At 41.6% G+C, this 27,973-nt stretch overlaps 1 protein-coding gene across 1 annotated transcript; it reads left to right on the top strand.

The window, feature by feature from the left end:
- The first annotated feature begins 518 nt into the window (after positions 1-518).
- znhit6 (zinc finger HIT-type containing 6) lies at positions 519-27,973 on the top strand. Its single transcript, XM_053430580.1, has 10 exons — positions 519-700; positions 1,446-1,511; positions 3,398-3,504; positions 3,605-3,690; positions 6,093-6,196; positions 15,473-15,541; positions 15,730-15,810; positions 18,139-18,219; positions 24,632-24,756; positions 27,324-27,973. Exons 1-10 carry the CDS (start codon positions 585-587, stop codon positions 27,788-27,790), a joined length of 1,302 nt encoding a protein of 433 aa, XP_053286555.1. The 5' UTR covers positions 519-584; the 3' UTR covers positions 27,791-27,973.

Genomic DNA, 27,973 nt, shown 5'->3' with positions numbered 1-27,973 from the left:
CTCTCTCTCCTCCTCCCCCTCTATCTCTCTCTTCTCTCCCCTCTTTTCCATCCATCTCTCCTCTCCTCCACATTTTTCTCTGCTCAGCTCAAACAATCGAGGCAGACGACTGAGTCTGGTTCCGCTTGAGGTTGGGCTCCTCTATAATCTTTACTGTCTTGAATTTATATGCAAAATGCCTTGAGATCAAGTGGATTATGATTTGGAACGATGCAAATCGAATTGAATTGAAGTTGAATTGATTTGATTAAATTGTCAAAACGAAACAAAAATAACAAGGATAAATACAAATAAATTAATAAATAATAATAATATACATAAAGTATACATTGTCTTTTCATTGAATAGAGTCTGAATGAATCTTTACAACAATTCTAAAAGATTGAAAAGATGAAAGCTTGGCTCCATCTGCATCTTCATCACTTTGAGGTAGTTGTAGTTCTGCCGCTGAGACACTAGGAGTCGCCACCGAGCGGGTCCCCAAACCGGAAGTACTTTCCACGTGCACCCGGTGAGGAAGTGTTGGGTTTGTTTTGAAGTTTTGTGAGTCTTTGAGTCCAACGTGTTTCCGCGGCTGCACCGGGATGTGCGCGTTACTTTCACCGGCCACAGGGGCCGTGACACCGGCGGAGCCCCGAGTGGAGGACAGCGGGGAGGAGGAAGAGCAGAGAGGGATGAAGAGGAAGATGTCTCTGTCTGGGTGAGTGGTTTTAACACAGTCAGGAGCTAACGGCTAACAGCTAACAGCTAACTCATGTGCTCCACAGCTGGTTTATCACAGACACAGGTACAGATGTGTGGTTTGTGGTTTTTACACTGAATATCGCTGATTTAAAAAACATATATAACTCGTCAGATAACGGTGCATGTCATAGAAATATGTAAATCAATCAATTAAATGTAAACAGAGTAAAATGTAAAGTAAGTTAAAAAGTAAAAGTCCTTTCTTGACACTTCTCTTTAATAGACAAGTTGTCAGATAAGAAATGAAGGAGAATTTACAAAGATTTAAGAAAAGACAATTTATTTATAACACACAGGATAAGTGACCAATAATCCAAATGAGGTTTTCTCTTCCAAAGCAGAGCCACACCTCCTATGATGTTAATTTAAAGGGTTAATATACCCTTCAATTATTCATAAAGAAGAAAAACGAAACTACATTGATATTTTATAGTGTTATGATGAATTTAATTGTGGAATAGACCAATACATGCTTGTACCAAGTTGGGTTGCACTCCCTCTGGTAGTTTTTGCATAACTATGATAAACATAAGCAAATTAAATGCATAAATGAAATGGTGGAGGTAAAGATAAGAGAGGAAGCATTGAAGCACATATTCTAAGCATTCAGAGAAGTTTTTTATTTATCTCCTTCAGTTTGTAAAACAGCTCAGTGTGTGTGTGTGTCTGTCTGTACCATTGACATGTTGTGTTTCCAACAGATGTGTTGTGTGTCGATCAGAGGAGGCAAAGTACAGATGTCCTGCTTGTCTAACACATTCCTGCAGGTGAGATTATTTATCTTTTATACAAGTTATACAGTTATTTTACTATAAAATGTTGAATAATGTTACACCACTGTTTACGTGGCACATACACCTACATAATGTGTATATTTATATTGCAACATGCATTTATATATACAAAGATAAAGAAGCATCTTCATTACAAAAGAAAATGAAAGTTGTATAATTTGATCCTTTAGTTTATTGACTAAAGATTATTGCCTCAATTCCATGAGGCCTGTTCTTTCTGAAATGTTCTATGAACCTGTGCACTGTTGGCACAGAGCTCAGTCTACGAGGAGGAAAAAAAAAGAAAGCACTTGATACTAAAGAAAAACAAGGAAAGACTTTGCCATCTGTCTTGTCTAAAGCCCAAGCTTTGATTAGGCTAAAAATGTTCTCCCTCGGCTGTTTACCCGAAATCTCCCAGAGAGATTTAAAGTTATGTAACGTAAGACAAGACAAGACAAGGATGGGGTTGGGTGCACAAAGTCTTTGAAGGAATCTTGTGTGTCTGCTTGATCGTCTGCGATGGACAGTGTCAGTAAAACAATCAGGAAAAGAGAGGAATTTTGATATGCCAATAGATTTGGCTGTAGATTTATTTGCACCAGTTCTCTTTGTCAATGATCTTTGGTTATTTCACAGCTTTGAGGATGACTGCAGGCAGGTTTGTCCAGAACTGAAAGAAAAGAGCCAAAACCTTCTGTCACCTCGTCAGAGAGAAATACTTGTTTATTTGTTGATATTCTGATATTAGTCCGTAGATCTCACTCTTGATCCTCTGCTCCGTCCCTCCACTCAGCTCATGTACAACATAATAATCGTCTTCCATGCTCGTCTAATATTACTAATAAAAACCAAAGAAGTACCTCCGCTCTTTCAGATTAAAACACAGCAAATCTCAAAGTATTATGTAACGATTCTGTAATATTTAGAACTGACTTACTGCCTGAACTGCTCTTTACCTCGTGGCCAGGAACAACATGCAACTCTAAATGCCACTGATTCACGGCCTGTTCCTCTTTCTAAGGAAGCTTAGACGTTCACAAATATAAAAACCTTGAAATAGTAAAAGGCAGATTGAAGGTCATACCTGAAAATTTCATTAAAACGTCTCAACGTTCACCAGGAGACGTCCAACCTCCTCTCATTGTCCCCTGGTCTCTATTGAGACAGTCTCTGTCGGACTCCGGCCAAATACCTGTCTCCATCCAACTTTCTTTCCATGCTTTTTTGGCTCTTTTTTTTCTTTTCTAATAACATCTTCCAGAATGTCAATTACAGGCTCTTGGGAATAATCATATCCGCTTCAGTGACGGTTTTAATTTAAACCAGTTTCAGTCAAAAATGCTCCTGAGCAGACTTGAGTATTTAGGTTCTTTATCTAATTAAAAGTAGTAATACAACTCTGGTATGATACTGTGTTACAAGTTAAAGTCTTGCTTTCAAAATATACGTAAATAGGTAAATGGATCTTATTAAAGCATCAAAAGTAAATGTACTCATAAAGTGTAATGGCTCCTTTTTATTTTTACAAGATTAGATAAGATAATCCTTTATTCCTCACACTATGGGGAGATTTGTAATACTATGTAGGATTGAGACAGTTGATCGACAGGAGGTTATTCAGCTACAATTTCAAGTAGAATGTCGCTGAGTAGACAAACCTCCTCCTCCAAGGCCACTTAGAGTCAATCAAGCTGCACCAAACACAGTCACTCCACTAAATCTGTTTATTTTTCTCACCAATATCCTTGAATAATTCCTGGGAACTTCAGTAAATGTTAGAGAAAGTATTAAAGAATCCATGTATCCTCAAATACACGTAGAACACGACATACTAGAGTGATTTTCTGCCTCTGATTGTGTTTCTGTTTATTTTCCAGTTTGCCGTGTGTGAAGAAACACAAGGAGAAGTCCGGATGCAGCGGAGTGAGAGACAGAGCTGCCTTCGTGCCCCTGTCGCAGTTTGATGAAATGGCTCTTCTGAGTGGTCAGCACCTTCGTTAAATTGAGGGTATTTTCAAAATGAGTGGTGCTATGAAAAAATATATTATCTCTCTTACCTTTTGTATTTTTACTGTTCACTGCAGACTACAGGTTTCTGGAGGATACAGGGCGATTTGCTGATGGCAGCACCAGGGACCGTCTCGTCCGGGTTCCTCGGACCACTTTTAAAGTAGGTTCTTTTTCTACTGATGGGCTAAAGTATCTAATAGTCTGAAATGGATAATTTTTTAAGTAGAAAATTTAGGCCCTTTATTAATGTGAGCATCCACAGAGATATCCCAGTTTATATCCTCGAAGAACAAGACAGAAACTTAATAAAGCATATAAATATATCCAGACGTAACATTCAGACACCATGAGGTAAGTTTTTCTGAAGTTGAAGTTTTATTAGATTTAAATGTGAGAAGCCGAGTGAATTGTTTTGTTAATACTAAATCAATATAAAAAGACATGTGCGAGAGGTAGAATAACTTCTAAAAGTAATTGGACAGAAACACAATTATGAAATTCAACATGTACTCTCAAGTCCTCTGCAGTTTGTCATTGTTTCGGCTCTTACGCCAAACCACAGACCCTTTTATGTAACGCTCAGCGTCTCTGCCAGTCTGTCCGTTCCACTCGTATTAGAGCGATGTCTCCGGATCTCTGTGAGGGGATTTCTCCTAATTTGGTCCAAACATTCCCTTGGACTCAGAGATGGAATGATTAGATTAGATTAGATTAGACCTCAGAAACCTTGAAAATGCAAAATCTCTGGAACACCTCAAGGGAATCCTTTCAAGTTTCCCCTCAGAAACTTTCGCTTGGACTCAAGGATGAACTTTTAGTTTCAAAAGGTCAATGTCAATATGTCTTGTGATCTCACAGAACAGCTTTTTGTGGCCTGGTGTGGAATGTGACATTTCAAGTTTGCTTTGAGGAATTTCCTTAACATTTCTCTAACCCTTAACAAATATTCACTTGAACTCAAAGAGGAACTGATTAGATTCTGGTGGTTGAAGGTCAAAGCTACTGTGACCATTAGAAAACCTGTGTTTGTCTTGTGAAACGTCCACAACACCTTCGAGGGAATCCTCTCGTTTTTGGCAGAAACGTTCACTTGGACTCAAGAATCAACCTTCTGGTTTGAAAAGGTCAAGTTCAACATGTTTGGTGATCAAATATGTTTTTTCCCGGGTTCCTGTGACAGAATATTTCAAGGTTGCTTCGAGGGAAATTCTTCAAATGAACTTAGACTCAAAGATTAATTGATTGTAACTTGGTTGTCGACGTAGAGGTCTCTAAGAACCTTTTTTTCCTACTTATATTGGTATCTACAAATCGCTCTTGCCCTAAAAGTGAATGTCGTTTGGGCTTCAGTCAAAGGTCAAAGTCACTGTGACTGTATACAAATGTTTATCACCTCATGAACATGTTGTCTCTGCAATGTCTTAAGGAAGCTTCTTTAAATTTAGCTCCAGAGATGATCTGGCTAGAATGTGATGGTCAAAGGTGAAGGTCATTGTAACCTCATCAAAACATACTAATGGCCAAAAGTCACAAAAAATACATTTATTATGACAAAATACACTCAATACTGTTTATTTAATTCCTTCAGAGACTTCACTAGACTTATATGAGTCTGGACGGACGTGGATGTAAACTGCTGCTCGACTGGTTAGTGGAGGCGAGCGGCTGCGCGTCGGTAAATCCACTTCCAGGCAGCGACTGTTCCTGTGGTCACAAATCAATCAAAATAAAGAGGCTTGGCACAGGAGGACGGGAGAGATTTGATTTGATTCCAGATCACTGCGAGCACAGCGATCTGTTATTGGCCCTTTGTCTGGCCCCGGCTCTTAATAAATCTGCTTTACTGTGTCTCTCTACCCGTCAATCTGAAGTCATGAAGAAGAGCCAGACAGGAAAGACTTGTCCTTTCAGATTTAGATGAGAGCGGTAAAGAGAAGTTCAGGTCATCCTCAATTTGATTGTTCATGAAACTTGCCCGGCTGGATTATTGGACGCAGAACAGATGTGTGGTATTTAGATCAATTTGTTCTTAGACAAGACGTCCCCCCCCCCACTGACGTTTCCATTGAACTGAAATGTCACACAGTCTGTGGTCCCAAAATAAAATCTGTTCCAAGGATGAGAACAGAGGCTTTCTCTTTACGACCTGTTTCACTGGACATGGCCGATCTCATCAGCAGCATCTATGATTAATCAGATTATTGTCTGGTGCTGCTGTGAAATCTTAATTAAAGATCAAATGGCTTTTGTGTATATGAATCTGCTGTTGTCAGGCCTAAACTTAACCACACATGTACCAATATCTTTTTGGAAACTACTATAAAATACTCTGGGGGTTGAGGCTTTTTTCCACTATAATATGAATCTATTAAGTGATTTGTGTTTGCTATAAAATTGTGGCTATTCCAATTTTCTGAAGCCCTAATTAACACTTTCAAAATGTTTGTTTTTTGTCAGCTCCAAATCAAAGATATAATGATAAACAATCATCAATATTCACATTTGAGAAACTTAAAGCAGTGAATTTATCTAATTTATACTTGAACCATCTCTGTGATTTAGGCAAAGAGGCTGGCAGCCAACGCCAGAAAGTTGAACATCACTCTGAGGTTCCTCCCTATCACCTTCACCAAGAGCAAGGAGAACTCCACCTTCTTCCTTTCAAAGTAAGTAGCTCAGATACAGAGTATTTATTCCTGCACGTTTACTTCAAATCGGATATTAACATGTTTGAGCAAACTGCATCCATCCACAAAGTAGTATTTTTGCAATGCTGCTAACTATCAGACAAACAAACGCCAATAAACACGTAATCTCCTTAATGGAGGTAATAACTGAAATTGCACTAAGTAGAGTGTTTACCTCTGTTAAGGTCAAACAAACACACGATTGTGTAGAAAGTGATAAAAACCTGGATCTGTCTGTTAGTTCACAACTGATCCAAAGCAAGTTCTCTCCAGGCCCCAAACCTTCAATCAAGTTTATTGGAAATAAATTCCATCGTGTTTGAAATTGAGTTTTTTTTTTGCATTATCCTGCCAACAAATAAATAAACAAACAAACAGGGATGTAAACATTAAAACATCCATGGTGGAGTATTTATAATTTTCTTAAATGTCCTTCACCGGTTCTACCGTATCAGAGAAAAGAGAAAACAAGAACATGCTGTGGAACAAAGTCAGTGTTTGAATTTCAGTCGAAGTTGCATCGAACAATGTCAGACTACCGCTGTGCTCGGTCACAATGGCAACATGTCATGATTTTCTGATGAGGCTGAGTCCTCTGTCGTCTGCAGCAGACCGAGCTTCATTAGTGATGTTTAACTTAACCACAGGATGGCACTCTTGTTAAGCCTCACAGCAGCCGCATCAGTGCTGCCTCTCCTCAGGTTATCTCCAGGCATGATGACGAAACACGGACATTTAATCACGTCAATGTGATGTAAAGTCACCTGAGGGGGGGGGGGGGGTCTCACTGGCATTTACACCAGTCTATAACTGACTGAGCTGGGCACAGCAGGGGGTCTTCCCCAGCTGCGGAGCTGAAGCCAGTCTGTGGGCTCTTGTCAGATATCATCAGTGTCTGTGTATTTACACAACACACACACACACACACACACACACACACACACACACACACACACACACACACACTTCCTGCTGAAGATCTCTTAATCTGAATTTCAAGCTGCAGACAGCTGCAGACAAACCCCCCCCCCCCCCCCCCAGTATATTAGTCTGGTTAAAGCATTTTACACTGGTATTCACCCATTCACACACATTCACACACTCATTCATGCAGCGTTACTATGTGCTGCACTGTAAATGTGATCTTAACACACCTTTAACACGGTTCAAGCAATTTGGGCTTCGACCCATTCAGAGGACGAGCTGCCCCCCCTCCTCCGCCACCCACATAGGGTTTTACCAGTAATTGACACATTTTAATAATGCCTTTGGCCTTTTTGTCATTATATGATAATGATCCTAATCTTTTCATTTTTAATCACCTTCATAAGTATTTAAACGTCATTACACTCACTATCCTTTCATTACTGAAGACCAAGAGTCCACAAGACTCTACATGTTAAAGAGTTAACTATTAAACGTGTAACTGCTCGGTCTTATCTCCACAGCTATGATGTGTTGGAAATTAGTTTCATCATTTATTTATTGTAATTGTTATTTGTTTTGATAATAAGTTATTTAATGTGCTCTGGTGTAGCTGGTTAGTATTAGTGATTGTTTACAGGAGTCAGTGGTTAAAGCCATGAGATGTGAGAGATCTTTAAATAAGGAGACTTTGGCTTAACTGAGAAAATAATCAGAAACTGGAGAAAAAAGACACCAAGTACCCAAAGAAGTTTTTATCACTAAATTATCCTCTAGATTAAAATGTAACTCACAGATTAAAATACCATCTAGATGCTGTTGTTATTTAACTTGTCCCTGTTGTTGCTTTAATGATTTATGGGAGATGATTTCAGTTTAGTCAACACCGGCGTCTTGCAGTAATTTAAAGGACAAGGCTCATTGCTTCCTCGAGACTCTGAAGTAGCGAGTAATTCTTTCACATGGGCCTTTTTCCAATTAAACTCGATTCCACTGGTGGTCTCTTCATGTTTGGCACCTTTTCTTCCTCATTTTCTTTTGACTCCCGAGCTGTGCCACTCTAATCCCCCTGTGGAGGACAGGGAGGAAAATGGTTATTGAACTGCATATTAAAGTTTCACGAGTCTAAAATGCCATGGGAAAACATTGGGTGCCAATCAGGATTGCCACTAAAAGAATCCTTTGTTATTCCCTGGGGCTCGTTTCATGTCATTACTTTCCCTTTCACCACCCTCTTCTCCCTCCTCGGAGTCCGCCACTGTGACACGTCTGTCTCTGGTGTGCACAGGCAGTGACTTAAACGTGCACGTCACAGCTCAGGATGAGGCAACATCATGTCAGGTTGTAGCAGCGGACTCTGCCCACCCTCCGGGCCCGCACGCCCCTCGTTCCCAACTTAACACTCGTCAGACGGTGACAGGCAGTTTATGCAGGAAGGGACCAGCTTGTCTCTGAGGGGTTGAAGTTATTTCAAAGAGGTTGAGCCTCTGGGAAATGAGCTAAACTGCTCCAGCAGAAGACACAAGAAGAGTCTTTATGCTTCTTTTTTTTCTTCTGCCATGACAGTATCCGTAGAGGACTCATGCACCAGCTGCACGGTCTTATGTCTTTGTTTAGTCTGGTTAGTCTCACCACGTCTCAGTGTGAGTGAAGATTATTCAACTAACCGCAACTGTGTGCCATTCGCCGATCAGCAAATGGACACGAGGGACGGGATGAAAGCTGTACAGTACATCGTGAGGAGCCGAGAGGGAACGTGCTTCAGAATGTAACGAGTACATAATATAAGAAGCAGATGTGGGAGCAGTGTGACTGCAGCTGGTTAGCGACATATTCATGCTACGCACTCACGCTGCCAGAGAAGGATCATTACTGGCAGACAGCTGACGAGAACACTTTCATGCCTGGCGGTGGTGTGTGTGAGTGCGTGTGAGTGTGGGTTAGTTAGCGTGTGTATCTCTGATTTAAATGTTTGTACGCAAAGTAATGGCCTCGCTGCTACTTTCTTTCCACCTCTTGCCGGTGACTAATTTCCAAAACAAGGTATGAACAGTAAAGAGTTTGAAGAAATACAGGTTGCCTCTCGGTCCAGCCCTTGGAGGGAAAGTATATAACAGCTGGCATTTGGCAGAACATGGTGGAGCAGTTGTGTTAGGGTGGAACTCTGTTTTCTACAGCCTCAGCCTGGCGTGGCAGGATATTTTTCCCAGCAACCACTTGAGTGGACTGGACAACATATTACAGAGTTGTGCACAATAACTAAACTTATTTCTAAAAAAAAAACTCAATTAAATTGAAATACGAGCTGGTGGGGATCAGTGCCATGTATGTCAGTATGTCGCAATATTTGGAATCAAACTAAATTAACTCAGTTCTCTCAGTTAAAGGAGACTGTGTATTTGTTCACGGGCACTGGAGAACACTGATCCCTTAGATCTACTGCTATCAGATGATAATACTGTAAGAACCCTGGTCCTCACCTGGTCCAGTGCCTCATTACAGGAGCATCATGGGTTCAAGCCCTTCGCTGCATTTCTCTACAGAAAAAATGCAGTAAAGGAAAACGTTCAAAAAAGAAATGAACAGTCCACAGCTACTGGAACAGTAGATGTGGGGCATTAACTCAGTCCCTCCATTCGGCCAATTAATGCCATTTTCAAAATGCTGTAATGTCGTAGCCACATTCATCACAGGTTTGCAGAAATCTGAGTGCGGTATGTAATCTTGCACATGAGGAATAAATGCAATCGTGAATTAAATCAGACAGAGCCATATTTCATGGCTGACAGATGACTATTCATCACGTTGCATGCTCAAGTGCCCCACGCCTCCTGCCTTCCAAAAAATTTGGTTCAAATGTAACAATCAGCAGCAGCAGCTTTCGTCAAAGGTTGTTTAAGACTCCATCAGACAGCCTGCTGGCCGTCACTGGCTTGATTAACCACTGCTGATGCAGAACAGAGTCTACGCCGGCTGCCATCCCAGGAAAAAAAACTCCCATCGAAATGGCAGGCAGCCGTTTCATCAGCGTTGCGAACGCTGTCATCACAAATAACTGTGGGCTACACGCCGCTCTCTGGCTCCAAGGGACATTCCAAACTGTAAATTAACCAGAGACGTGAATGTGCTGCAGGAGCTCGAGAAGGAATGAACTCGCCATGTGTCTCGTTTGGTTGACTACGTTTTAATAATTTGGTTTTTCGATTTGTAGTTAAAATTTTATGACATTATTTTGTTCTTGCACTGAGGATCTTTAGTGTCAATGACTTTTGGCCATGAAACCTTCCCTCGTTATTTATGCCACACTGATCCTACAGCTCAAGAGGGGGACACAAAAATATATCAGCAGCTATTGAATTATTATTCTTGACCCAATACATGTTGGCACCTTGGTCTTTTTCCTCTTCAGCGTGAGTAGGCGATGACTAAGAAAATTAAGATTCATGCCAGAGCAGAAAGAAGGAGTCTTACGGTAATATTTGTAACCCCTCCCTTCCTCGAATTCAACCATAGCTCTTGGATACTTAAACTATTTGTTGTATCTCAGTTATGAGGCCCCAAAGACACCAATTTGCCCCCCCACTGCTGGCATCGGCCTCTGATGACACATGGTTTTGCACATATTGCGCCATTCGTGTTGGATCTGTCCAGCCTTTAATCCAGCCAGATGGATTTCTGCTCTCACTGCCAAACCACCAATAAGGCTTTCTGCTCTTCGGTGTTGATGACATAACCAACTCTAATCTCTTAACCAGCAGAGTGTGTTCTTGTTAATAAATTCATCCATCCTCCTCAGTCTGCTTCATTTCTCCGTCTCCTGCACGGATCACTGCAGCAAATGGACTTAAACTAGTTCGGCCGACCATGTCATTGAAAGGGAAAGTTTTCCACCTGTTGTAAAGCAAAGCAAAAGAGCTGCTGTCCGATCCCTCTCCAGTGATCTTAAGACATGTGGATGCCTCTGTTGACTCAAAGCAACTAATCTATGAAATAACATTTTAACAGTTTCTCCTCAACGGCTTTCATGATCACACACTTTGTTGTACACATGAAAAATGAGGGTTTCTAAAGATTAAAAATGAAAAAATATTGAGTTCTTACACGTCTTCCCAATGAATGCATGAAGTGCACTAACAGGAAAAAAACCAACGTGAAAACATGCCTGTAAAAAAAGAGATTTACTTCTAGAATTTCACAGATTTAAACTGAACTCCATTGCAATAAGCCGTCTGCTACCTAACATGGCCTTTTGTCAATGGGCAGTTTTCCTCCAAAAGGGATTATTCATCAAACAGCTTGTTGGACCACAAGAAGCTTAACTGTGTAAAACGAGATTGACATGTTTTATTATTAAAACTCGGGTACAAAATATCATTCTTGTTCTTTGTTATACATGCAGACTGAGGCCTGAATATTGTTGGTTATTTTTTGTAAGATATTTATGATGTATTTACACAAAAATGTCACAATTTGTCCACTTACAGCCTAAACACCAGACTTTGTATTTATACAGCTCTTCAAGTTGATGGTTGCCAGGAATGACGACATCCTCTGCATTTTTTTTGTGTGTGAAAAGACAGAAGTGTGCTCCGGTTCATCACTGACACTTTTCCTGAATTCAGGCGAGCTTTGGTAATGGGGAAAAAAACTGAAATTGCTAGATTGCATTGTAAAATCAGTCCTAAAAATCTGTTCAATTACAACTGGAAGGCCACTCAGTAGAGAGCACACCTCCGCCAAGGACCAACTTCAATTCCATTTAGTCGCCCTGACATTCACACACTCATTGATATCTAATGTCTCCAAGAACTCTGCATTATTCAAAAGGAAATTGGTGAAAGTGTTAAAAATATCATAATCACAATGTTACATATGACTTGGACCTGCCCCCTTTTGGTTGATCCTCATCAGGTTCAATGGGTTTCTTCTTGGTTCCATGTTCCGTTGTTCCACCAAGTTTTGTGAAAATATGTTCAGTAGTTATCCTGCTGACAAACAAACAAACCAGCCAATCAACAAATGCAAACCGCAAGAACAGAACATTCTCGCTGGGGTTGACAACAGCCTCTAAAAGTCTGGTTATCTCTAAACTTGCCTTTAGGGGTTTAATGTTTTCAGACGTCAAGCGTGTTGATTTTCTTGGAAAAAACAAAATGTTATTGTTCTGTCATTTTAGAACATAGACAGCAAACTTGGAAAGCAACAAGGGGTGACCGCTTCAACCCTCCCCATGCTACTCAATATAATTTGAGTAATTTCAAAGTTTCATAGTGAGACAAAAGAGGCAGAATCTTAAATTTGGATCTCACAATATTACCTCTAGGGCTGTTATTAAATTGTCCTGCATGGCAACCCTCAGATTATCTAGACTCTGGGACAATTCTTCCTCGTGTGTATTCAAACACAAAACACACAGTGGCCGATTGACACAAATTCAATAGATCATGAACCGAGAGATTTAAAGGAATCAGGATTTAATCCCAGGAGTAGTTAATCACTTGTACCGTATTAGCAATGAAACACATTTCTATCCATTTCTATACGAATCCTATTTAATTCACTCAGGCTTAGTTCATGTGGCCCAACAAGCTATTTGATGAATAATCCTGCTTGAAAGAGAAATGCCCTTAAACGCAGGACATGTAAGGCAGGACATTTCTTTTGGCAAGGAATTCTGTGGAGGGTATAAACCTTTCAGCATAATCTTTGTGCGATTCAAGTGCATAATCTTTTTTCAAACAAGCATGTTTTCCTGTGCTTAGGAGGGAGTTGCACCACACAACTACCTTTCTACTGTTTGCCACTTCTCTCCCTTTTGAGTTTTAATGCTTTGCTCGAGGCCCTTCAGCATTACAGTAACTGCTGAGGAACCAGGAAGTGCTGCTCTCTCCTCGTTTCTCCTGACAATGAATGATGGCTCTTATCCCAGGTATGCACTGTGGCCTTGACTGAAATTATTGCATGCATCTTTGGGCAAGCCTCTTTTCCATGAAAGACATAGTTTCCATTTGTTGTAATGACAGAATAATGGCATCACACCTGGTGCTCCTCCCTATGTGCTTGCAAACACACACACAGACACACACCTCTACGAAGTGCACGTACACCAAACCAAAGAATACTGCCTGAACCTAGCAAACACCTAAATTCCTCTGACTAAGGGGTTAGAGGTGATTGGTACCTCCCACAATTACGTAGGGAATCTCCTCCCAGCCTCTTGTCTTCCGCACCCTTCTTATAACTCAGATCTACCTTTCATTGGGTCTTCTGCCCGTTCTGCACATATTTGTCTTTCTTTGAACGACTCTTACCCATCCTGTTTCTGTTTCAAGAAAGAAAAACAAGCCCCCTGATTCATATTGGTTCCACCTGGATCCACAGAACAAGTACCACAACAATCAAAATACACATGTAGCTGATTACGGAGTCTCTGACAATAAGCTTCTCCTTTGTTTTGTTCGTTATTTGCTGTGTTATTCCACTGTGTCAGTAAATAGGGGGTTTTGTGATAAATATAATATCAAAGAGAATGAAACACTTGCTGTGGTTATTCTCCTGATTCCATTTAGGAACATGGGTATAACATTAAATGTAAAATACATATTTTAATCTTGGGCCAAGTTGGGGTCAAATTCATTCTCACATTCAAATGCAGCTTTGGAATTGGCTGCATCTGAGCCTGGTTGTAGTTTTACATCACGATTTGGCCAAGAGTAAAACAGAGACCCGGAGATTGGCAGGACATTGAGTACGCACGATAATGGTCCTCAGGGCATGAATCGTAATGACCTTGTTTATTTACTGGTTTATTGTGAAGATCCACAGTCCTCCACTACATGCACCGAATGATCTGTATATGTGTTATTCAAAAAGAAAACATTTTATACCCCCCAGAATTATATGAAATCCGAGGACACAAAGGTTTTATATTAAACATATCAAAAGAAAACCTCCAACTGCTCTTAATCTCTCTCGGTGAGGACCAAAGCCTTAATAACAAGGTCTCTCGCATGTACTTTACAATTAAACCTTGCGTCTCTCTGAGGGTATGTTTCATCTTCACTCCTCAGATCCATCAAGGCCTCAGTCCTCCTCCTCTGATGGAGAAGTGGTTGATGAATCGGCTCCACCCTATGTGTGGCAAATTTTGTGGTCTTGGTGAACACAAGTCCTTGTAGTTATGTTCAGGGCTCCGCATGTGTGGTATACTGTTCTGGACGGGTTTCTGAGGATGTGCCAGTAGCTTATATATTCTGTTTCTGTCTTTATCTACAAAGTCATACCTGTCTTTCAAGTCAGATACAGCCGGTGGATTGTTTGCAGAAGTTTGAGCCTCTTATCCACAGACAATCGACATTCTAAGACACGAAAAAACTGAGATTTTTACAAACGTCTTTCAAAGTGCAGATGTTTTAAATCTCTGGTTTCTGTGTATCCGTGTGTACAAGTACAATCAAGTTTACTTTGTGCATGCCCACTATTGCGTGAGTAATGAAGTTGCACCAGAAGCAACAACAACCAGTTATCAGGAGAGTGAGCTCACTGAGCTCACAAGGTTTTTCTGTGGTATTTGACAATGCGTTGATGTTGATCGCCCCCTACTGGCCTGGCATGCTTGTTTGAGCATTTGTGTCATTCTTGTCTTATGTATATCCGTTTAAAAATGATCTGTTATCTTCAACAATCTAACAGTTTGAATAACCTTGAGTCACTGTAATCAGCAATTTATTGGTAATTAATTCCTAATATCTCAAAGATTTAAAGAGGCTGGAATCACATCGACTTGTATCTCCTGCACTGTTTGAGATATTAGATTTTTTTTATGGCTATTTCTGAATCCTGGTGACAGTAGTAAATATGAGCACAGCAGCTGCTGTTTGGGGAATAAATGTTTGGTTGTAGAGCACGCCCAGCAACCCAGAAAAAACCCAACCACGTTTAATAGTTACTGCCCCAAAGCATTACCCCAGAAGAAGAGATCATTCTGTGATATCCACCAGCTGCTGTCCCAGTATTGAGTGTATATGTCAGGGTGTCCATGGAAACTCTCATTTATTCATTTACACACACACAGAGTCACACAGATGGACAAGATCTTGGAAGCAGCCAGGCGTATTGTCTTGGAGAGATTAAGTCTGAATCCATTTAATGCTCAGAATTCAAACAAGGACATTTGTGTTGTGGGATACTGGGAGAGCACCGGTGACCTCATCGGTCTGTTGAACAACAGACATCAAGCAACACTGTGTTTTCTTTATATATATATATATATATATATATATATATAACAAAAGCAGAAACTAACAATCTGTTTTTGTTTGTCTCATTCAGGGAAAAACAATTCATGTGGCATCTGAAGTTCATGTTTATCCAGAGCAAGACAGAGTTCAGTCAGAGGAGGTGAGTCATGTCACAATATTCCAATTAGTGAAGAAGATACTCGATGTAGTTAGAGCATGAATGGTGAGTATCAACGGCCCTTTCAATAGTCAGAATACTATCAAGGTAACAATCATGATGTGGTTTGAAGTTGATTTTAACGTTTTCTCTCACATTTGCTCTTTCCTCCACCTTCTCTTTGGTTGTAGGGTGTCTGACAGTCAAACCTTGAAGCAGCTCCTGACGCCTTACATCCATCCCACCGAGTCGGACCCTGTGACTCGCCAGAAGTGAGCTTTGTTCCATCTTATGTCTTTCTTCTCATTGTGTGCCGGAGTGGCAGCTACAGGTCGCTCTGCGCTCTTGAGCTCAAATGAAAACTTTGTCTGAGTTCTTGGCAGTAAGTCACAGGTATTGACTGAAGTATATTTAGCCGTGCCACTGTGGGTTTCTGAGTTCGATTTATTGCCACTGACCACAGCTCCTGCTGAATCGTGGAGCAAAGCCACAAACCTGAAGATCAATGACGTGCATTCAGTGGTAGAAATACAAGCGCTGGGTTGTTTTGCTTCAGTCACTGGACTCGTGAATAGAAACAGAAAACGTAACAATGTAATAACAGGCCCAGAAATCAACACTGGTTTGATATGTGGCTTGGAAGACCTTTAAGTTCAAGGGTAATGACGGCTTGTTTTTTCTTCCCTTGCAAAGTTCAAATGAGCAGTTTCACTGTTGTTAACCGCTGTGAAGCTGTGTTTAGTTTGTGGATTCTCTTCTTCATAACAACTGGAGGGAGAAAGAGGAGAAAACCGAGCTAATTGAATTTCTCATGGTAATTGCTGTTGAAATGTAGCTACAGTGATATCCGCACTTTTAGCAGCATAGCGTAATAATAATAAACACAAACCAGCGATTTCAGCACCAGTGTGACGCAGTTGCATTCGTCTGTAGTTGCATCATCTCGTCTCGGGCACATTACACAGATTATGAGCTTAGTGTATTGTTTAAAACTGACTTGTTCCCCATGCAGCCTGAGCATCACTGCTGTAGATATGAAACAGCTGTTAAAAATAGAGCCAGAATCGTTAGTTGATCAATCGGTCGATTATCAGAAAGTATGTAACTAAATTATGTAACTTTTACTGAGCAGTAGCGCCCTCTGTTGCCAAGTGGGGATTCATTCTGTTGGGGTCCATGTCCGAGCGGATATCATGGGATTTTACCCATGATCCCCGGCTTCCTGAACCAGAATCCGCCAGCTGTAACAAATACAACAAACTCTGTCTAGAAATCTGGATATTTAAAAAGTTTTCTCGCTAAATATTGCAGATAAAAGTAGTTTTTTAACTTCTAAGTCTCACAGGAGATCACGACCACTCACTTTATCATATGCAGCAGTTTTTTATTAGTGTCTTACTGTTAATGTGACTCAAGACATAATTTCTCTCTATTTTCCAACATTGCCTCGAGTAAAAGGTTAATTAGCAGCAGAACTCGTTAAAGCACAGAGCTGCAGTGGCTGTAAAGTTTGAGATTTACTTTCTGGCCACACACACACCATTCTTCATCTAAAAATATCAGCTGTTTTACTGCGGCCTCGGTTTTGATGACCCGAATCAAGTCACGCCAGACCAGAACCCCTGTAATTGAGTTTGGCAGCAATGTGTTCAGGGATTATGCGTCAGTTAGAGACTCGGTACAAATCCAGTCTGCCTGTAAACAAAGGAACGGAAAAGCGTATTTTATTTTGAAGACTCTTTTCTCCTTTCCACAACAAATTTGAAATATTTTCTTTTTAAATTGGAAATATTCTGTATAATGGGAGGGTATGTGTCATGTAATGCATTTAACACTTGACACTGATCTCTGCATCCTCACATGAGTGTTAATGTTCTCCATTGAGTCGATGGGCCAGTTATTCTGAGGCAATTTTACATCCTGATCTTTCATATCAAGCAACTTCATCCAGTTTCACTCACACAGGATCCGTTTAGTTCCTCATCGTGTTCCGTCTGATTCCTGCCGATCCTCTTTCCCCACATTTATCTTTTCAATTTTGCCCTCGCTTCATTTTCTTTCTCATTTCCCGGGCTCCTGTTTCTCCCGACATGAACTTTGAAGAAGCTCTTTGGTTTCGGGAAACTCTCTGTATTTTGAATGTGACCCTCTCACACAGCGGCGATCTGACTCTTCTGACCTAAGCTTTGTGCTGATAACAATCAGCAGTAAACGGCCTAATGTAAAACTACTGTAAAGCATATTGTAGACGGGTGGAGCTCTTTGAACAGACACCAGCCATTTAGACACAGCCCCTGCTTCGCCTGGAGTCAAGTGAGCGGAGGTTAACTCCCCGAGGCTCGGGTGCTGAGGCCGTCAGTAGCAATTCAGGAGTTTCCCTTACACCAGATACTTCAGAGCCCGTGCATGCTGCCTATCAGTCAACGTGCCAGACAAGTGTACATTTAGGTCTCTGTTGTGCTCAATGGGCTCTTTGTCTTTTCACCTTTACCGTGGCTATTAGAAGAGCTGCACAGTTAATGTACCCACATCTTTTGTTCTTGTCCCTTTACTTGATTTGAGTCTCTAATGTCCCGTGTTGATGTGAACTTCTGGTCCAGGTTGAAGGTGTACGTGCAAGCCCCGTCCAATCACGTGAAGGTCTTCTTGAAGGCAGAGGGCAGGAAGGCCAACTCCGTGAGGTGAGATTCGTTTCCTGTCTTATTTCACATGTTCAACAATGTCAAATATTCTCGGTTGACTTGAAATGAACTGAGTTGAATGAGTTGAAGCAGAGATCAAGATCACAAAGGGTTGAAGAAGGTGAATTCCTGCTGTAAACAGGGTTTATTCCAGTTCAAGGAAGAAAAGCCTCTCCACTTGTGAGGCCTCTTGTTTTTGCGTGTGTGTGGACAGATAAATGGATTTTTCACCATTTCCAGATGATTAACAATAAATAGAGACAATCTAAGGCTTATGTTTAATCAATATTATCTTAATCAGAAATCAGTTATTTCCAATCATATGTCATATCATTGACATCATGAAGGAATCACGATCAAGAAGTCGGGACAATTATCATAATTTATAATCATATTGAAAGAATGAATCAACATGATCCACTATGGAGTCAGAACATGACATCATATAGTGTAGTAATGCTTCAGCATTTTCAGCCAATAACACAATCTTTTTATTTAGATTAACCAATCATCTATCATCATATGGTTGGAATGGAAACAAGTTTTTATTACATTGACTGTATTTGCAGCACGCCCAGGGTCTGCACCCCCCCCCCCCCGCCCATTAATACAGTGTTGACTTGAAGAAGAGATGCTGGTTTTACATTAGCAGCCAGAAAAAGGAAACCTCAGTCTACTTTTCTAACTACTGTTTTTAAAGCCCTGAAGGAATTTAAAAACATTCTTTGTTTTTAAAGAGTTATTTATTTATTTATCATTTTGTTATAGTATTTATGACTTTATTTAGTACAACAGTATAGAGAAGGGATATAGGATGGGATTCGAGTTGTTTGATATTACACTTTAAAATAAATAAGTAAAAAAAAATATGCTCACTAAAGAAATAAAGTTAATATTCTCCACAGTATAAAGTTCTGAAATACAAATGATGCCTTGTTGAAAGTGCTACAGGAAATAAAACCGTTGCGTGCTGCGACTCCTCAGGCCTCCTCTCCATGTTTGGCTGCGACGGTTTGATCGGGCCTGCCAGTCCTGACTGGTTGATTCAGAATGTACCAAGTCGACATAATCCGTTGATGAGCATGACATCAGTGACTGAGAAATTCACTAAATCCCTGCGAGGCTACACAGACTCTCAGGAGCGAGGCCTGAAGGGGTTTCAGACACGAGAGACGCCATCGATCGAGAAAACTGTCCGCAACTTTTTTCATTTTCTTTTATAGGATCTAAATCTCCTGTTTTCTTTGTCTCACTCGCTTTCTGTCTCCATCCTCGTGTCCTGTGTCTCCTCTTTCCTCAGCCTGTCTCTATATTTTAACGAGGGTCTAATTAGGGTTTCACGATGATGGTATTCGTAGCACTCATTTGTTGCCTCGCCTACTGTCGAATGCTTTGGCTGTCCTCCATTTCTACTTAGTCATGGAGTGAATGATGATCCTCGGTGTTTATAATCATTACCCCCCCCCCCCCTGGGCCAGAATGAAACGTCATGAAAGCTCCCATCCTTCATCCTCATAACACTCACGCTGCTTCTTGGTTTGCCCAGTGGGCGTGGCAGCACACACACTCTGACAAGATAAATGATATCGTATGGCAGCTCATAGAGAGGGATTACTGAAAGATGAGCGGAGATGCAGCTCAGTGCGAGTTTGAGCTGGTATGAGTTGTCACCTCTAAACCTCTTTATGAATTTAATGAGTTTAAATGCTTTTAAATCTTTCATTTATTCCTAATACCACACACCTTAACATCGGGAGCTTTATTATAATGACATTACATCCAACAGTACTATGTATTTGTTGTACTAGACTGTGCACATCACAAATACTGCAAGGTCATAAAGCTACTGACATTTTTATGATCTAAACTAGATAAACAAAAAAAAATTAAGATTAAGATACATTTATTAGTCCCAAACACATGCACAGGCACACTCATGCAATGTAGGGACATTTAACCTCTGCTTTTGACCCATCTGGTGCAGGACACACAGAGCAGTGAGCAGCCATGTACGGCGCCCGGGGAGCAGATGTTGGGGGAGTAAGGTGCCTTGCTCAAGGGCACTAGACAGGGTAGGGAGAATCCTCTTGGATTTTTGGACAGATCAATCCAGGTTCGTCTTTTTGTTGTTTCTCCGTGGAGACGAACCAGAGACCTTTTCTGCCCATAGTCCAAGTTTCTGCCACTAGTCCACCGCCTCCAGTGATATGGATGATAATTAAACACAATTAATAATGTCAGATATTGGTTTTATGTTTAAAGTACCACGTTTAAGCCTCTAGAATGGTTTAAACCATTCACAGGTGGGTCTTAAACGTGCAATAAGTAGCTTTGACCACTTTCATCCAAAAACAATAACAAAAGATCTACTTCAATGACGTCGTGAAGCACTATATCCACACAATATATAACATGGTTCTAGTCGTTCTTAGACATTTAATGAATAATTATTACACATAGGTGCAATCAAAATTTGTGATTAATAATCTTTTCCATATTTCTCTAGTTTCTCCTGCATGATTACATATGAAGACTTGATTACACTCACACACCACAAACAAGTCACAGATGTGTCCCACTGTAACATTATATCAGCGTGAGCCAGAGAAAGGGAGCGTGAAAGCCAGAAAGCTTTTTCAACGTATGGATTCCCTCCCCTCACTGGCTGTAGTAACAGGTATACATGCATGGCTGTGTGTGTGTAATAGCTCACAACTGTGCACATGTTTCTGATGATGCTTTCATAATTACATTAAATAGGAATTTAACTCACAAATCTTATTTTTTTATCTGAAAAACCACATTTACTCATCTATACGTTGAACACATGTGAGGTCAGTCACCTGGAGATCATCTGGGTCTCCCCCCAGAATGACAAACATGCAACAGTTGGAATTTGCCATAAAGTTTTTGGGGGGAAATGCTATAACTGTACATCACGGCGAAAAAAAACTAAAAATCTGTCGTCCTGGTCAAAAAAACACCAGGAAAGAATAGTATGAAGTTATGCAAGTGTCTGCACACAGTTTCTTTAAAAACTAGAATGGCACACATAGAGCACATACCTCCATTAAGACCCAAACGTGCACACACACATCTTCATCATCAACCCATTGTTGATATGTTCATCAAGAACCGTGAAATATTCTCTGAGAAATTGGTGAAAATGTCAAAAAAACGCAAATCTTGCCACGTTTAAGAAAGTCAAACAAATCCTCTATCCACCAAATTATAATGGTTTCTCTCTCGCCCCATTTCCAATCCTTCCACCAAGTTTCCTGTAAATCCATTGAGTAGTTTCAGCTTAATCTTGTTGACAACAAACAAACCAACAAATTGGTGAAAGCATAACCTCCTGAGTGGAGGTAATAACATATTTGTCATTAGTTTGCTGCTTAAATATAGGTCCAGAAATAGGTTAATTACAAAAGTAGTTTATTGTCTTCAATATGACCTAAGGCCTTATTTAATGTAATGTTATTTAATCCCTGTTGAGATAAATACTTATGTCAAGAACCTACATTTCTAACTGTATGTTCCTGTACATACACACCACATCCACCCAGTGTTGCAGCTTTACCAGTTTCCCCCATACTTAGTGATACTAAGGGGGTTGGTATCAGGTGAGTCACATCGAGGTGAGCCCTTATCTTGGAATGTTTATATAATTGAGTCATAACAGCCGTTCTTGCCTTTACAGCATTGCCTTTCCTGGGAAAAATATTTTATTAGTTATTTCCGAAAATCGCTTTCCTGGAACAATCACAGTCATGAAGGAAACAATCGAAGAAGGAATGTATTGACCGTGTCTTATCATGTCTGCGCTAGTGAGTAAATCTCGCTCTCTCTCTGACCTCAGTCACAGTTTCCTCTCATAACTGCACAGCCTTAAGCCCGGACTCGCACAATGAGGAGCTGTCGAGGTTTGCCATTCAGTTATTAGTGAGTGTTTATTGTCAACACTGTCCTGTGGTGGAACTAGGATGCTTGTGCTAATGAGAATCACCTTACGTGACCTGCTGGAGTTTCATAATACGGCCAAAGTGCAGCTCACAGAAGAAGAAGAGAGACCCCTCCCAAACTGAGGTCACATCCAGTTTGTGGTTGCAGCCACGTGTGGTTGCAGGGGGCGCTGTTGCTCAGTGAAAGTTAATTAGTGTTGGCACCAGTGTGTCTACTAAGTTGCCATTTGCCAAGTACAACACAAAGGTCGTGATTGCATTATTTGTTGTCGAAGGTCTACGGGAATATCAAGCAGGTCCAATAAAGGAGCTCTTGTGCTAAACTAAACATAAACGGGTGACTGGTCAACATCCTCTTACTGGAAAGATGACTGAGCATCAAGAGAAGCATTCATACCCGTCTGGGTGTTTGTGTTACTTTCTGTTTATTTGTATTCACTCCACCCCAGAGATCCAGAAGATGCCATCTCCCCGTACCTCCCGTTAATACAGTGTTGACTTGAAGAAGAGATGCTGGTTTTACATTAGCAGCCAGAAAAAGGAAACCTCAGTCTACTTTTCTAACCACTGTTTTGGGCCCTGAAGGACAATGATGTTTCTGTCCTGCACAAGCAGTTTGTTCTCTCCCACATTTGTGGCAAACCCTCTCCTTAGCCCTCCTGAGCCCGTCGAGCCGCTCTGCCTCCGCTCTGCCTGGAGCTATGTTCAGGTTGGTTTTCTGTACAGCAGATGCTTCCTCAGGTCTCCTGCAGCGCTGAGCTTGTACTGGGTATTGTTACTAAAATAGCAGGGAATAAATAGCAGCAGTTAATATTGCCTAATTCATCAGTGTCTCGGTTACAGTGCGGTAATATTTCTGCTGGATGAATTTGTGGTTGTCCTGAATTCTCCATCGCAGTCGGCCTCAGATGTTATGCTGAGATCGCGGGCCAGGTTATTTGCAGAAAAGAGTCTTTATGCATGTTCTGAATTTGCCTCCCTTGAAGGCAGAATGAAAAGCACGCTGTCCTAGAGTAGCCAAGATCTGCTGAGCTGTCAAAATATTGGGAATAATGCCACGGATCCAATGGCCACAAGTGGGGACTAGTTCATTACTGTCCATCATCTCCCGACACGGCAATTGAGCGGGAAAGAACTCCCTGAAGAGAACACCAGTCTCTGTTCTGTTCATCCACCAGGACACTGTATAGAGACCAGATGTGTGAATGTTCTTGGCTGAGCCGTCCAGCCGTGTTTCTAGAAATGGACGCAGCTCTAGTAATCCCATCGACACCATGAAGAGACACAATGTTCTACCATTGTTCTGTTTCTTTGCTTGGCTATTCACAGAAATACAAAAACATCTACGAACATCCCATTTATCAGACGTTAGACATAAAGACAATTGATGGAAACCCCATTTGCAACCACATTACAAAAAGATGCAGTCCTAGATATCCTGCTGCAGTATCAGCTCCACAAGCTGGTTTCTACAGATTATCCTTCCACCATGTTTTTGTGTCCAGCTTCCCAGAGGCTATTTATACTTCTCTGATGTCGAGGTCTGTCTGAAATACCATGCAACCACTCATTGTACTGTGGCAAGACATTTCCTGTGCGTTTTCAGACTCTTACTTTCTTTCCTTGATGCCGTCCAGGAGGAAGTGCCAAAACACGGCCGTTTATTTGCGGGATCATATGAAATCAATCTTCAGCCCACCTAAGACCAGCTCTCCCAGGAGTGAGGGCTCTCCTGGAAACCGTCCATCCAGTGAAAAACGTTCACATTACAGCAGAGGGCTATGATTCCCTGGGGGAGTGGGTGTCTACCCGCATTGGTTCCCAGTCTGCTGGTGCTTCAAGCAAAAGAAACAATGGCTCAGTAATCGTCAGTCTGGCAGAGGCTTGACATCTTGAAGCGACAGTGCCAGTTAATAGATATACCCAAAATACACGGTGCCTTGCTGTTCGGTGATGACAGCCTGAGCTGGATGGTTATGAATCAGTTGAGGAACGTCACGTCTCCCAGAAACATCTAGTTAACCATTCAGGGATTTATGAACATTGCTAATGTTTGGCAGGGCTATTTAGAGATGAGACTCGACTGATGTCATCTCATGCAAAGAGCTAGAGGACTTGAGATGTACTTGAGAGGGACACTTCTGAATCTCTGTAAAGCCAATTTTCATCTTTTGAGACGAGCACCAACCAGGGAATTCACTTTGCCAAGAAGTGACTCAAATCAGTATCAATCCTCAGAAGATGTTCATCCTCTCAACATGCCATACGCGGCTGGAAATGAAAAACGGCAGTTGCTGGTGAAAGAGTTCCGGCCACGTTTCCCTGCCGAGCACCTAAACACGTGAAATTACCTAAAATGGGTCTAATGTCACATAATTTACCGTTAGCATCATGTAATTGCGTTGTCTTGTAAACTCCTCTTTGTCTTTGTGTGTGTTTGTGTGAAATAGGTACCACGAGTTGGACATTCAGAAGAGCCTGAGGGACAACCTGAGTTACAAAACCCTGATTGAATATCCTGTGCTGCACGTTGTACTCAGAGAGCATTGGAAGGAGTATCCTCTAAAAGGAGCAGGTAAAAAAAAAAGAAGCCTTATCTAATTTTAACTTCTGCAAATTCCCTACATCCTGTCCTGAAGCTATTTTCTGCATCACACTAACCTCCTCTTTCTGTACTTACAAAACATAATTTCTTCATCCCTATATTCATCCCATCTTTCTGTCACTAAACAGAAGTGTGCATGAAATTCTGCGTAGCCCCAAACCAACCTATCTCCACTCCCTTGATTCCAGCTGAGTTGTATCATGTCCTTTTCCAGCTGAGACTTTGAGTCTCCTTGTTCCCGTATTTTTCACTATGGTAACACGCTACCCCAACGGAAATGAGTGTGCTCTGCACAGCCTCATGCACACCATGTTAACCTCAGCGGCGACCATGGCCAAACGGAGGATTGAACACGGCTTAGTGTTAAACAGTGACCTCATGAGTTTTGGCAGATGACAGAAGAAGAGCGAGCAGCAGGTCAGCCTTCCTCTGCCTCACCTGTTTGTCTCTTCCAGTGTTTATACCATGAAGAAGCTTTCAGCCATTTCCGTCTACTCACATCTGCACAGTTGGCAAAACAGTGTCTCTCTGAGTCGGGTTAGTGTGGTCAGAAAAGACCACAGTCACCCAGTATCATTACTCTGTCAGGCCCAGACGGGCTACATGACGAATACTGTCATTTTAGTCTGAGTGTGTGTGTGTGTGTGTGTTTTCAGTGATAAGGCCTTGGTGCTGCACTGTTTTGCTCCGATGTTAACCATAGAAACATCCTGATGATTGAACATGCCAGAGCCTGGGAAGCCGGGCAGGAAGTGATAACAAGCAATCGCTCCCCGCGGCTGCAGCACGTTCAGTGAGGATAAAGTCCTGTTGATGTTCCTGAGTGCTCCGTGCAGGAAGCAACCAGTCGCTCAGTGTCTAAACTACATGAAGCTACACACTGTTGACTCCAGCAACTTGGTCTCAACAATTAGTTTACTTTGAATTGTAGCTGCCCTTCAGTCGGTTTAGGTCAGAAGGTTATCCTCATTAACAAACATCAAAACACTGAAGCCACTTTCACAGCTTTAAGTTCCAGGCTGCCAGTGCTTTTAGAGAGAGGTCAAATCTACCAATGGTGAGAAGTTTCTCCAACAAACTGGTGTCTGCTGGCCTCGTTACACAGAGAGAAATGTGTCAGCTTCTGAAACAAGGAAACACATGTTGAATCAACACGTGTGACGACTGGCGTGACGAGTACGGAGCCGTATCCCAAATTGAGAGATCTCCCTGAGAGGCCCTGTTCACACTTGGTATTAACAGACATCTCCAGTGATCGGATCACAAGTGGACAGCTGCAAGTTCTTCACTTCACATCTGGTGTTAGAACACGTCCCAACACTTGTCTTGGGATAGGACGTTTGAATACAGACGACTCTGTTGCCGGTGCAAGAAGAAGCTGAGCGAAAAACAAATTGCTCCATGCTGCTCTTAGGAAATAGGATTTTACTACTGAATGAGAAAACACTGAGAAATGTTCCAAATGTACCAAATGTACCAATAAACCAAAGAACTTAGGTTCATTATTAAACTTTATCGGGTCAGAGGACATCCGCTGAGTGTCTCCATTTGCGTTAACACGGCTTAAAGAATAGTGGGATGTGTCCCGGGTCACCTCCCAATGTGTTTTGAGTGATCGGATCTCACATGCGTCACTTATCTCATCTTAGTTGTAATTAGAGCTTGAGATCGAATCACTCGAGACAGATGTTAACACCGGGCCTGAACAGGGCCGGAGACCTGGAAGACAACACAACTAATCCCAAAAGTTTATTAAAATGTTCTTACCCAACTAAATCTAAGCTTGTAATTGATTCTCATGCTTTCAAACGTTCACACCAATAACATCTCCAGCAACATTTGACTGCAGCAGGTGTGTTTTTATTCATGGACCCGTTGAGAACGCAGCATCAATAACTCAAACTCGTGATGTGTGTGTGTGAGCGAACCTCAAATTTATGTGGTCAAAGTAACGTACAGCCTTTACATTAAGTGGCAGCCATCTTTTTAATTCTCTCCTATTACAGCACACATAATAAAAGTTGAATTGCATTAATCTTTCATAACATAGCCTCAGTTAGATAACCGTTGGCCAGCGTCTCTGAGATTTAAAGTAAATTTTAACGCACATTAGTTCATGCACATCGTTTCGAGCGTTTTATGATCCACCAGACTGTGGGGACATCTTTCTGGGGAGTATTGGCTATAATTCACAATTATTGTTTTACAGTCGTTTACTCTGCCGTCTTTCTTTCACACACGTCCACCCTACTTTATTACATAACTAATTGCTTGGCATGCTGCCTCATCCTGCAAACGAGCACGGAGCCAAAAACATGGCGTCATCAATCCCAAACTGTCTGCACTGACCCTCGCTTTCTCACCCCTTCTGTTCAAGCATGCCCCCCCCCCCCCCCCCCCCCCCCCAGCTGTGCCCGACAATTTTCACGATCACCCTGATCACTTGTGTGTATTAGTTCAAACAACAAGTCAGAATCATCCTGTTGCAATAGTCTTGTGTAATCTTGCAACACACAAATGGGGTCATATTGTTTCAGCTGATCCTGCGTCAGCCCGGAGTGGTTTTGCAACAAAGGGTGAAGAGGTGGACCACAAGAAGGAAGATGTGACCAGAGTTTCACCATCCCCGCTCGGGTCTCGCACGACACAAGGAGCCCACGGCCGTGAGGGAGACTGGGGGACAAGTCCGGAGAATGAACCTCCACGGGAGAAACGGGCGAGGAGGGAATCGGGGGAGCAGGAGGTAGAAGAGGGGGAGATTACAGACAGTAGTGACGAGGAGGAGGAGGAGGAGGAGGAGGAAGATAATGCTGCAGAAACTCACTTGCCTGATAAAAGCTCCACTGGTGACACGCAGGTTATCACAGATGAACGTGTGGATAAATACGGTGATAGCAGCAGGGATCAGTGTGTAAACGAGGACATCACTGGTTCCACCGATGATATTTCAACTGGCACAGAAAGCGCTATGGGCAGCAAGACCGGAGAGGAGGCTGGGAAATAGTCAGCGTCTCTTCATACCAGGTTAAAGCTCCCGACAGCTGTGCAGTGGAACTCTAATACCCAGATATTCATGATGAAGTGATTGAGGACACAGACGCATCTGACAGGAAGTCAATCACCTGTGGTTTCAGTATTTTCACAAAGTGTATTACGATGGATACAGACAGTTCTTTCAATGTTCCTG

This window comes from Pleuronectes platessa, chromosome 9 (genome assembly GCF_947347685.1).
Source record: "Pleuronectes platessa chromosome 9, fPlePla1.1, whole genome shotgun sequence".
Classification (NCBI taxonomy): Eukaryota; Metazoa; Chordata; class Actinopteri; order Pleuronectiformes; family Pleuronectidae; genus Pleuronectes; species Pleuronectes platessa.
Note: the sequence above shows the minus strand (reverse complement) of the source record. Positions and strands in the feature narration are given on the sequence as shown.